This window comes from Carettochelys insculpta, chromosome 1, assembly GCF_033958435.1.
Source record: "Carettochelys insculpta isolate YL-2023 chromosome 1, ASM3395843v1, whole genome shotgun sequence".
Classification (NCBI taxonomy): Eukaryota; Metazoa; Chordata; order Testudines; family Carettochelyidae; genus Carettochelys; species Carettochelys insculpta.
Genome location: NC_134137.1, coordinates 74,557,162 through 74,570,717, shown reverse-complemented (window position 1 = coordinate 74,570,717; position 13,556 = coordinate 74,557,162). Strand labels below are relative to the sequence as shown.

At 44.2% G+C, this 13,556-nt stretch overlaps 1 protein-coding gene across 5 annotated transcripts in view; it reads right to left on the bottom strand.

Moving 5' to 3' along the window:
• Positions 1-13,556, bottom strand: part of TDRD3 (tudor domain containing 3) — a 345,653-nt gene that overhangs the window by 196,416 nt on the left and 135,681 nt on the right. For all 5 annotated transcript variants that reach the window (XM_074988725.1, XM_074988707.1, XM_074988715.1 and 2 more), the window contains one exon: positions 13,047-13,207. In XM_074988725.1, the coding sequence (XP_074844826.1) occupies positions 13,047-13,207 (161 nt within the window). The remainder of the gene's footprint in view (positions 1-13,046; positions 13,208-13,556) is intronic.

Here is a 13,556-nt window from a genome sequence, read left to right as displayed (position 1 = left end):
TACTAAAAAAAATTAAATGGGCAAATGTTAATCTTTTTTCAAGAAATCTGAAATAAAATTAACAATAAAAATAGCTGTGTACTTTTGAAAAAATACAATTATTTAAATAAAGCATGTATATTTTTATTTAAAAATGTTAACTGAGTTAAGGACCCGAGCCACACTGGGCAAATCTGCCTGCAGATACATATATACAGTTACTTACCTATTCTGAAACTGCTGAACTTTGAAAAATGTGGCACATATCTACATCCATTTAGCTTTGTGCATGACCGAAGACAAATACTTTCCCCTAAATGGTACGCAGCATCTGCTTATGCTTCCAGGTGAGAGTATAAAAGAAAGAAGAACCTCAACCACCCTTTGGTTCTTTAAACACTGGTATCTAAAGTGATCTGAACTCTGAAGCATTGAGGGTAAATCAGGGAAGTGGCACACGCAACACACCTTTAAGAATAATAGTTACAAAGCACACAAGTAGCCTTTCCTTCTTTTGCAAGAGATTGCAGTGTCCATTCCATGTTAGGTGACACCAAAGCAGTTAATGACAGAGGCACTATTTAGAGAGTATCTGCAAAGGTATTCTAGAATCGCCTTTCCCAAGATCAATCCTTGGAATCTACTGAGATATGTAATGTTTGGTGAACACAAGAAGAGAAAACCAAGTGACTGCTCTTCAAATACTGGAAATATGGGGAGCTCTGGGTGCCAGGGATGCCTGGAGGGGGGGCACTCCAGAGGTGCCATGTTGCTCTAGGCGGGGTTGGGGGCAGTGGCACATAGCCAGGACTTACACTAGTGCTTCAGCAGACGCGGGTGAGGTCATGAGGCCCAGAACCACTGCTAATGCTTGTTTAGGGACCAGGTGGCACAGCAGCCTAAGACTGCCCCAGCAACAGCCAGAGCGGTTGGCCCTGGGATCAACTCTGCTGGTTTCTGCAAAAGTCGCAGAGGTCATGGACTGTCAGTCAATCATTGACGCACTAGTGAAGACACTAAGCTGATACATGCTCTGTCTTTCTCTTCCATCCTCTAATACTTGTTCTCACCTCTCTCAGATTTTCATCTGATCCTGCAATGAACTGCCCTGCCTGGCATTAGCATGGAGCGATGAGACATCCCAGCCAGCTCTGCTTGGCCTGAAGTGGACCACTGATGAAGAGATATAGAACCATTCAGTCAAGTTCAATTATCATCAAATTATGTTCCTGTCCAGAAGAGAGAGCCTGGGACCAGTGCAACAGCTGTTGTGACCAACCTGCCAACCTAAAGCATCCATCCATGACTGATCAGCCATACTATTATCCTGAGAACATGAACAAAAGCTGTATTGTTCCCATCATTATCACTTTTTCTCCCCACTCGCCGCACACACCCCACGTAGCTGTTCCATCTAAATCAAGTAAGTGAATCACTCCTGCCTCAGAACTGAACAGAACTAATTCTTCTCACACCCCAGACTGTTTGCAAGAGTAATAAACTGACCAATATTAACCTTCTTTAAAAAGAACGTGAAAGCTTTTCATTACATTTGTTCTGCAAAATGCAATCTCATTTTCAGTGCATTTCGCATTTCCTTTATTCCTTTTCTTTTGTGCATTTTAACCAATACAACTTCTAACCTTTTGCATGAATTTACTGGAATGTTGCTATGATATTAAGCAGGCTGAGGTGTCCATATACCAAAGCTCATATCTTGCTTAACACTGATTAATACTGGACAGTGATACAGTCATGTGAACACCTTTAACTCTGAATCTATAAAGCCCATCTAAAGAAGAACAAAGAAGTATCGTGCTGAAGAACAACCTCATGAGACTGGTCTCCAAAAAGGAACTGGAAAGAGTTGTGAGTAAAAGGGATAAAGGAAAACTGCAGATTGTGACACAGTCACACAGTGCTCAGAATGAACTGTCTTTTACAGTGATGGTTCAAGCACTGCAGAAATAAGATAACCTGTTTCCAACAAAGAATAGCATATGGAAGATTCAAATGGTTTGATATGCTGCCTCAACCAAAGAGCCAAAACAATGTCTTGGACATACACGGCTATTTAAACAAAGGTGGAAGCTCAAAGAGATCTCTTTCCATGACTTATGTCTTCGAGCCTGGTCTGGTTGTCTCATGAGCCATTCAGTCAGGTTCATCATTAAACCATTCTGTATCAGCCATTCTCCAAATATGCTTCTCTGATATTAATGACGACATTGTTTCCTGTTGGAGCTGACAGATTCCCAAAACTGGGAGCATCTTAGAAACCGTAATAGAATTAAGAGCCTTACTAATTTCCCCGTCCCGCAGAGAAGTGGTTATACCCCTCAAACAGCAGGTCCTGAATTGTTTACTGGACTTCCACAGATATGCCAAAGGATTGCAAACTCTGAAGAACAATGCACAATCAACACCATTGTCATCACATTCACTGCTGGGTCAGCTACACGTAGACCTGCTCAGAAGTATGTTCTTGCCACTATACAACACTCAATTGCCTGGAACTTCTCCTTGGCCTCCTCCAGCACTTTATCCAGGAGCCTGGACATCATGTCCCAGTTAGGAAAATCATAACTTGCCAAAAGTGTTTGAAAATTGGCTGCACCAATTTGAATTCTTGATACTTAAAAATGTTTATGACTAAGGAAGTCCAACTTTGAGTATTTGTTCTTAGAATAGATGACATGCAGCCATGATGAGTTTTACCGTTAACTGTAACCACCAAAGATATTAGGATCAGGCAGAAGAAAATATTTTCACTTGCAAAGAAACCTAATACATGTGTATAAACCTTATAGCAATGGAATGTAAGGGAGAGGATATCCACCAGAGTGCCCACTCTTGGTTCCTATGTATTTTTATTAACAGGCAATACTATTCTGTCAGGAGTGGGAGTGTGGCAGATGTTTAGGCCAGGAACCAAACTGAATTTGGACAGACACTGTTGCTGGCTAAGTTCTTGACAGGTGATTTGCTCCCATTGCAAGGCATTTTGATGGATAAGAAAAACAGGTTCAACCTCCCTGGTCTGGCACCCTCAGGACCTGAGCAGCTCCAGACCAGGAATTTTGCCAGGTAGTCAATTATGGCTCCCCAATTTGTGTGGCTTCTTCTGTACTAACTCTCACTCTATGTCCCTGTAATTAGACACTTTCTTCAGTAGTTCCTCATATGATCATCTCAAATTCCTGAAGAGCTGAAAACCAGAGGCTCTCTGGAGGATGAAGATGATGTATTTAATGACAGGGAGAGCTGCTAAAAAGTGTGTTCGTTGTTCCTGAGGTTGCAGTTGTATAAATCAAGCTGCTAAAGGATATACTGCCTCAACAGCAGTAGATAACATGGTCAGAACCAGGATAGATACAGGGCATTTTGTTTTAAAAAATAGACTTTAACAAAGAGGGAGGCCCAATCTCAAAGTAGAGAGCATACTCTACAGATAAAAGTTGGGCCAAATTAGGACACAAATGTGCATAGACAGTTCTACCAACTCCAAATCTATCTCCTGTATGAACATATACAGTGTACACATGAACGAGTGTCAGAGGAAAGAGAGCTAGAACCCAAGACATTCCTGTAACACAAATCAACCTCCAAGTCTGATGAAGAGTGTGACTACTTCCAATGGCCTCCGAGCCACAGTACCTGGCTAACTTGTTGGGGACTAAGAACCACCAATGCAGTGGATATTGGTACCAAAGATGACATCGGTACTTGCATGTGTGTGATATCCTGTCATCCTTCAATTTTCATCAAAGGCTGCTTCAGAGTTGATAAGGGTGAAAGGTGCAGTTGCTAACAATATGACTTAACTCTACTAAAAAGATCATGAGAAGAAACCTAGTGGATCAGATCAAAGGTCCATATAGTTCATTAGTGCTCAATATCATGTGCTTCCCAGGAAATGAACAAAACAAGTAATCATCAAGTGACCTATCCTATATTGCCCGTTCCCAGGTTCTGGCTAACAGGAGCTGCCACAACCATTTGAACTATGAAAATGGGTTTAATGTTTGGAAGTGAGAACAGTCAGACCAAATAAGTTACTTAATTAAAATAAACAGAAGAAGGCAGTAAGAAGCGGGTCCCCTGGTGTCTGGCAACTGCCTATATTGTTTGTTCTTCCCCCTCCCATCCCATATCCCTTTTGACCAGGTGAGAATTCTCTGTGTTCCACTCTAACATTTCTCACCTTGAATGCAAAAGCACGAGATCCAAAATGGATCTCAGCATCAAGTGGCCTAGCCACATATCTTCTAGGGCCAGCCACAGTTTGGGTTTATAGGTCAAATAAGACTATTCTTAAGGGCTGTGTCTACACTTGCATTCCTCTTTCGAAAGAGGTATGCAAATGAGGTAAATCAAAATGCAACTGAGGTACAAATTTGCATAACTGATGCCTCATTTTCATATTCTTATTTCGAAATAGCTTCTTTGGAAAGACAAAAACCAGCGTAGACACTGCTCTTTTGAAAGTAAACCCCATGTTGGAAAGAATCCTTCCCATTAAAAAAAGAGAAGCAATATTCTTTTGAAGATGGGGTTTACTTTCAAAAGAGCAGTGTCTATGCTAGTTTTCTTCTTTCGAAAGAAGCTATTTTGAAATAAGAATGTGTAAATAGGTGTACCCCATTTTCATTTTCGATTACCTCATTTGCATGCCTCTTTCAAAAGAGGAATGCGAGTATAGGCGCAGACAAATTGTTGATTTGATCACTGAACGACTCAGTCTTCAGAGCATCAATAATGGCCCTCATTAGCACATTTAGAACTATAAACAGATCCATGCTTCATGTTTCTAATTTCAAATACAAGAATATAGTTGCATACACACAGGATATACATATTCAGTAGACTGCAGCATTAAAACTGATATGTTACATGAAATTTTGTCTAAAGCATATTTGAGTTATGCATATTCATAAGCCAATTTTCATAAAGCATTGGAGAGTATGACAAAATGTATAGACCACAAATGCTACTGAGGTGGCCTGTGCTCTTGTAGAATGTGCCATCAGCACGCGGTGTAGGTATCTTTGTCGAATCATAAAATGCTTTGATATAGGCAATGATCCAAAAGTATATCCCTGGAAGACACTGGAAGACCACTCATCTAGAGGCAAGGCTCTGCATTCATAGAAGTCTTCTGTGCTGTGGGCTGATGGTGTTTAGGGTCTCTGACCCCACAGCCCTTCCTCAATGCCACAACCTCAGTGACTAAAAACAGTGCGCTGTGCACTGATGCTGAAGCACCCCTTGCCAGGTTCTTGGGACTTGACTGTGACTGCAGTCACAGATGTACTTCCATCAGCAACAGCTGTAGTTTGTGATCCTCTCCTTGTTAATGCTGGGTCAGAATCCTCTGCAGATCTTGCACTAATAAGCGTGGTGGGATTCCCCCATCCACTTTTGGAAGCAGATGTGCAGGTTGTCCTTCGGCTTAGGTTTTTGATGAAGCCCACATGGTTTCAAGCACTGGAAAAAAGGCATGTCACAGCCTCAGACAGGAGGAAGGAAACAGGGCAGGGATCATCAATTAACAAGGGGAAGGTTTCAAACACTACACTATACTAAAAACTACTAACTAACTACAGTAGACGCTCAATTTGCAGGAGGTTTACGTTCCCACGCATCCTTGTGTAACCTGAATTCCACATAAGTTGGGGGAGGGGGGCTTTTTTCCCCAGAGGAATGCACACTCTGCTGCCAGGGAAGCAGCGGGAGCACCTGCAGCTCCTTTCTCAACAGTAAGTCCTGGAGTTGGGGGAGGGCTGTTGGGGAGGTTTAAGCCTGGCGGTGAGCTGGTCCACGGGTACCACTAGAGGGAAAAACCTTCCAACAACTGTACATCTACACATCTACATGGCAACAAAATGAGCAAGCACTCAAAAAAAATTACTTCTAACCAACCTGAATCTGATGCTTTTAATAGGGATCTAGATGCCATCGTTTGACCTCTAAACCCCTGAAGTATCCGTGTCAAGAGGCAGGACTACTTAGGGAGAACAGGAGGGTTAAAAATAATATTCTAAACAACCAGAGGAACTAGCGAAAAGCAGCAGCAAGCAAGGGAATTTTGTGAGAGAGTTCTCCACATGGAGATCCTAAGGGTGTTTGTTACGTACTTGCTCTTTGCCATATGCCTACTTCACTGAAGTTTTAGTATAATTTGTCTGAGGAACTGAGTTTTGAGCTTTGCAGTCTGCTAGGCAAGGCTGAGAGCTTCTGAATGGGGCTATAGGGTACCATTGGCATAATTTCTCTAAGATTGCTTAACTAAGGGGCAAAGCTACTCACGGAGAACAGGGGGTTTAAAACTCACCTCCTAAACAAGCAAAAGAATTAGTGAACAAGAGCAACAAGCAGAAGTTCTGCAAAGGAATTTAGGCAGGGACTAAGAGAGCCATATACATTAAGTATTCACTGAAATTACCCCATACACAACCCTTCCCCTTCCTCATAAAGCCTCTGTAAAGAGTAAAAATAAAGCAGCCTAAAGTCCAGTAGCAGACTGGAGGCTATCTAGTTTACTGTGCAGAAAAATTGTGTGCTTTTGGTGCAAGAAGCTCATAGCCATCAGAGACCAATTATGGGCTCTTGAGACAGAGCAGCAAAACTAGAGGAACGAAGAGGTATATACATATGGAAGAGTTTCCAATGCACAGTAGAGTTCTCCCCCACACCAGCCTGAGGGCCTCTGTTTTGTTCAGGAAGATGAAATTTTGGAGAAGGAGACTATCAAACTAGAGCAGTGGTTCCCAAACTTTTCATCGTCACCCCCCCTTCTGATTTTTGAGAAACCCTTACATCCCCCACCTCTTCTTTACCATAATCCAACCCCGCTTTTAACAAAAAATTCAATTTGAAGGCCCCATCTTGTGAGTGCCTGGTGCAGCCCAAGCTGGCCAGCTGCCTGAGGCCTGTGCTAGCTGCCTGTCTGCCTGAATTCTGCACTGCTGAGGCCAGCCTCTCAAGCTGTCTGCTCAAGCCTCTGCACTTCTGGGGCCAGCCACCCACCCAAGCTTCCTCACTGCCAGTGCTAGCTGCCCAAGCAGTCTGCCCGAGTCCCCATGCTACCGGGGCCAGCCACAGGCCAGCTGCCTTAGCTGCCTGCCTGAGCCCTCATGCTGCTGGGGCCCGCCACCCAAGCCCCTACACTCCTGGGGCCAGCCGCCCAGTTGCCCTAGCCGCCCATCTGAGCCCTGCACTGTCGGAGCCAGCCACTCAAGCCCCCACACTCCTGGGGCCAACCACCCGAGCTACCCGCCCAAGCCCCGTGCTGCTGGGGCCAGCTGCCCGAGTCCCAGCAGTGCTGGCACCAGATGTCCAAGCCGCCTGCCCCAACCCAGGTGCTTCCAGGGCCAGCTGCCTGAGTCCCAATGCTGCCAGGGTGAGCCGCCCAAGCTGCCCAGGAGATGCACACCTGAGCTACAGGCCAGCCACCCCAGCCACCCGTGAGCCACCCATCTGAGCCCCTCTCCTCCCCCAAATCCAGGAAACACCAGACCCTCATCTAACCCCAATCTCCACCTCCTCCCCCAACCCACACTCACTCACCTTTGCCAGCTCTCTGCTCTTTATGGTGGCTGCACCAGGTAAGCCACATGAAATGGCAAGAGCTGAGAGCCAGAAGCAAGGGCTGGCTCTTTGTTGGGGTCAGGGGTATGACAGGTCTGGGTTGCCTCACATCCCCCCAGAATTTCTTCATGCCCCACCCCCCCATTTGGAAAATCATGAACTAGAGCAAAGAGAAACAATCCCTTAGTTGTGGTTGTGCTCTTCCTTCCAGATGATGCCACTGTATCCTCTTTCTTGACAATATCCCTTCAGGGGAGGGATCTCCAGTTATTAGCAGAAGACAGGTAACAGTAATGGGGGATTCAGGTACTACGAATCCAGAAGGCATATTTTTGTTGCCCAGGAGAACCACATAGTGAATAGCCTGGAGCGTGTGAAGACTGCACATCTCTCAAAACATCCAAAAAGACTTCACTGCTGCAGAGAAGACAGTGGTCATGGTATGTGTAGGTAACAACGACACAGGGCAGTGTTTCCCAAACTGTGTTCCACATGATGTGAATAGAGGCACTCTATGAAAAAAACCTGATGCTGGCAATATTTTTTCCTTCTAAAGTATTAAATATGAAATTACATGTGTATCAAAAATACTAAGGTATTTGAATAGTATTTTAATTGTAGGTCTATTAATGTAGGCAAACCCTGCTTATCTGACCCCTCAGTTAACCAACCCTCCTTTTTATCCGACACCACCTGAGCCTGTATGGGATGAGAAAGAATGTTTGATACCTGGGGGTTGAATACTCTTCCCCAGTACCACACAGCTGGCAGCCCACCCTGAACAGCTGGTAGCCCCACAGGGGCCAACTGCAGCTCCCCGCCCAGGTTGGCTGGGGGAGATGGCGCCGGAGCAGCCAGTGGCTTACTGAGGCTCTGCACCCTGGAGCCACTGGTAGCTATGTGGCCAGTGGCATCCAGAAGCCTAGCCCAGCTAGCCAGGGCTCCTCACCCCAGGGCCAGTGGCAGCTCCGCACCATTGGCCCAGCAGTAGCTCCATGCCCTGGGGCTGGCAGCAGCTGATTGCTAGGGAGCCGACCAAAGGCAGCTGAGGCCTGTGCCTCATGGTCAGCAGGGGCTTCCCACCTGAGACAACTGGGGCTCCATGCCCCCAGCCAATGGGGTTCCTCTGCCTGGGGCCTGCTGTGACTATGGCCTGGGACCAGTCCTAGGGAAACCGCTCTATAGCAGCCGGCAGCTCGCCCCAGGAAGCCAGCCACCATCATTTCAAAAGGTGCCCAGGCAGCCCTCCCACAAACCATCTTGCTCCCCTTATGACTGCCCCGCCCACCCCCCACATATCCAACATTTTCAGGTATCTGACCATCAGTTGGTCCCACTTATGTCAGGAAACCAGAGTTTTACTGTATTTATAACACATTCATTCTCTTCTGTGCACTGGCCTACTGCCCGCCACTCACGAACAATGAAGAACTAGTATGAGAAATAGAAGAAGTGGAAGCCTGGGCTGCAGTGACCATGAGATGGTTGATTTCAGGATTTGGACAAAAGGAAGACGAGTGAGCAGTAACATACAGACCCCTGATTTCTAAAGAGCACACTTCGATTCCCTGAGCGAATTCCCTGGATTTACTGCACCCAAGGGTACTGAGGGAATTGACAGATGTCATTGCCGAGCCTTTGGCTATTATCTTTGAAGATTATTGAAGATTGGAAGAGATCATGGATGACTGGAAAAAGGCAAACATAGTGCCCACCTTTAAAAAAGGAAAGAAGAACAATCCAGGAAACTATAGACCAGTCAGCCTTACCTCAATCCTTGGGAAAATAACGAAGGGGATCCTCAAGGAATCCATTTTGGAGCACTTGGAAGGGGGGAAGTGATCAAAAGAAGCCAACATGGATTCACAAAGGGCAAGTCCTGCCTCACCAATCTGATCAGTTTCTATGACGAGGTAACAGGCTCTGTGGACATGGGGAAGTCAGTGGACATGATATACCTTGACTTAAGCAAAGCTTTTGATACAGTCTCCCACAACATTCTTGCCCATAAGTTAAGGAAGTATGGATTGGATCCTTGAACTATAAGATGGATAGAAAGCTGGCTTGACGGACAGGTAGTTGTCAATGGCTCAATATCTGGATTGTGGTCGGTTTCAAGTGGAGTGCCCCAAGGCTCAGTTGTGGGGACAGTGTTGTTCAACATCTTTATTTATGACCCAGATGAGGGACTGGACTGCACCCTCAGCAAATTTGCAGATGACACAAAACTAGGGGGAGAAGTATATACGTTGGAGGGTAAAAAGAGACTCCAGAGTGACCTGGATAAATTGGAAGACTGGACCAAAAGAAATCTGATGCAGTTCAACAAAGAGATTTGTACAGTCCTGCACCCGAGGCGGAAGAATCCCAAGCACTGTTATAGGCTGGGGACTGACTGGCTCAACAGCAGTACGATGGAAAGGGACCTAGGGGTTATGGTAGATGAAAGGCTGAATTTGAGTAAACAGTGCACCCTTGTAGCCAAGAAGGCTAACGGCATACTAGGGTGCACTAGGAGGACCATTTTGAGCAGATCTAGAGAAGTGGTTGTTCCATTCTATTCAGCACTGGTGAAGCCACATCTAGAATACTGTGTCCAGTTTTGGGCCCCCCAGTATAAAAAGGATGTGGATGTGCTGGAGCAGGTTCAGTGGAGGGCAACAAAAATGATTAAGAGGCTGGAGCACAAGGCCCATGAGAAGAGGCTGAAAGATTTGGGCTTGTTTAGTTTACAGAAGAGAAGACTTAGGGGTGATTTAACAGCAGCCTTCAATTTCCTGAAGAGGAGCGCTAAAGAGGATGGTGAGAAACTGTTCTCAATGGCGTCAGATAGCAAAAGAAGGAGTAATGTTCTGAAGTTGAAGAGGGAGAGGTGTAAGCTGAATATTAGGAAAAACTGCTTCACCAGTAGATTGGTGAGGCATTGGAATGTGTTGCCTAGAGAGGTGGTGGATTCTCCATCCCTCAAGGTTTTTAAGACTCGGCTTGACAAAGTCCTGGCTGGCACGACTTTGTGGGGGGTTGATCCTGCTTGAAGCAGGGGTCTGGACTAGGTGACCTCCTGAGGTTCCTTCCAGCCCTAAGATTCAATGATTCTATGATTCTAGGTGAATGGAGCACCTGAGCTCTCCAGCAGTCAGGACCTTTTTGTAATGTTGGATCTCATCCCTTCCTCACAGAACATTTCGCAGTTGGATCCTGATGGTGGGCAGGGCACCTCTGGTGTGTTTTGGTTTTTAATCATGCTACAAGTGGGCTGAGGCAATTGGGTGCAATCTGTGGTAGGCGTTGTACCAGTAACACCTGGGGCCCTTGGAAAAACAATGTTTCTGGGGAAGGAGAGTTGCTCCTACCTGCACATCTTCATAAAGCTCTCAGCACTGTGGAGCACCTCCACAAGGCCAAGAATGTCCAGTATCACAGTGCTCCACCTGTACTAGCCTAAGGTCAACCATGCAAGGTCAAATGTGGCACTACTCCTCATGAAAAACAGAAGTACGCAAGTCAACCTTAGGAGCCCTTAAAGTTGGCAGAACAGACCCTGTGGTGTGGTCTGATTGCTTAGAAATTCAATTTAAGTCACCTAAACCTGACCTACTCTCCTGGTGTAGACCAAGCCACATACCCCTCCTATGGCAAGGAACAGGTCAAGAAGGGATGGTACACATGCTCCAAGTTTTGTTATTCAAATAACAACTAGAGATCTTTGAACAGATCATTCCGTTTAAAAAAAAAGGGGGAGGGAAGTTGAAATTGCTGTTTTTCAACAGTAGAACAAGGACAAATATCGGCAAGTATAAATATTGCTTTCCCCCCGTCCCAGAAAATGTTCTTTAATGACTAAAACTTCAGCAGCAGTTTGACAGAATTAAGACTGAAGGTAGTACAAGTGAAACTAGTTGAGAGAAGCATCCATAGTAATGAATTATTACTGCAACTCCTCCAATAAAAATGGAGCCCAATTTTCTTTTCTTGTCACTCTTACGTGACAGTGGGCATTTTGCAGTGGACATGTATGATTAGATGTACTGGATACAACTTAGTAAGAAGCTAGGATACAGATCAACTAAACCACAGCTTGCATCAAACACGAAGAACAAAGAGGAGCTCAACAAATGCAATGGCACAAAAATCAGACTAGGGAAAAACCCTTATATTGCTCCAGGGTGATGAGATATCTCCTATACAGTTGAATAAGTTTTTGTCTATGTTGGTAGTTGTATGGCAACTTCTGTGTCCTACCATATCCAGTGTTCTCACAACATACATTGTTTTCACAGCATTATTCGTATTAGCCAGAGAAATGCAATTTGCAATTCAAGTCACTAGCCCTGGCACACCATCTTGGGGGGGAGGACACATTTTCATCATTTTTGCCCTTTCAACATGAATACCCTATTACATTTCCTGAAAAATACAGTGATAGAGAACAGCTATCAGCTAGACATCCGATAAAGCAGGAAACACACCAGTCTCGTAACAATAGGACACAAAAGTGTATGTCCCAAAAACTTAATTCATTTGCTTTTCTCCCACAACATGATGGAAGAGCTTCATCTCAAAGCTTTTCCCCAGAGCCAATCCAAAGCCCTGTTACTCCAGACAGATAAAAAATAAATACTTTTAAAAAGAAACTGATAATCTAATCAAAGTGCTGCCATTTTTATGGGCTACATTAGTAAATCTTTCAAAGCTTCTCTTTTCTCCATGCTTAGGTGAGAGTCCCCAATTAGAAAGCATCTGAAAGAAATACTTCTGTTATTTTGGAGAACACCTTCATTTACTCTCTTCTCTCTCTGCTTTCCATAACTTTATTAGTACAGTCCTGTGTGGATAATAAAATTTGTATCTGTATCCACAGCTGCAAAAATGATGGGCAAGTATCCACATCCATGGACATAAAGCAAATTTCAGGGTTCTACTTATCAATACTGTGTGACAAAAACAAAGAAAAAGATATATTCTGATCAAGGATCATGAGCACATTTATTGTTTGATTTTCACAAATCTGTTGGCTCTTATATGCCAACAGCTAATTTTACCTGGGTTGCCTGACATTTCAATATTTTCCAGCTTTCCTCATCACCACAAATTTACCAGGCAACTGTCTTTGACTGTTCTATTTATTCTCCATAGAACTTAACCATAAAAACTGCCAAGAAACATGCAAGCTTTCTGACATGGAAGGAGCAAAAAGCAAAAGTTATGGAGGACATGCTTCCCCCCGCCCCGCCCCCCCCCCTCCCAGGGGAAGCGAAGGAAGGCGGAGATTTAAAAAGAACAAAAAGGGAAGAAGAGGGGAAAAGGTAATGTGGTCAAGAACAAAAAGAACTATTACATGGTAGGTATTCATTCTACTTATTTTTCAAGTTATTTTGACATTGTAGGAAATGGTTCCCATATGATTGATTTTTCCATTAACCTATATAATATTTAAATGTTGTAACAAAGATTCAGTGAGGAAAATTGTTTTTCACCTTATTTTTGACATGTAATTATATTCTATTGCTGTGCAGCTTGTATGTCCATCAGTCATCTGCAAACGCAGCATTCTGGGAGCAGCCTGAGATTCTTCATTATCCTTTGGTGCAGCAACATTGCGTATCTTTTGTATTTGCAGGACACATGGGCCTTCGATCTATAAACACAAAAGGGGAAAAAATTACAAGTGAAAACACGAAATACAGTTCTTTTTAATTATTCTTTTGCTACATGATGTTGTGTAGCCATACAAAAATCCCTATATGATACACACACTCTAATGGTCTGCAATTTCTGAAACTTCCTGTTTTAAACTACATTGTACATACAAGAGATTTGCAGAGAAAAGGCATTCTTCTATGTGTATACTAGGCACAAAGAAATACATTACGTCTAGTCATAAATGTCCACTGCTATGGAAACAGTCATTTTCAGATTATCAGGGAAGCCAAACATGAGGATTTGAAAATGCTACAACACACACTCCCGAAGTCAGTATGGCTCTA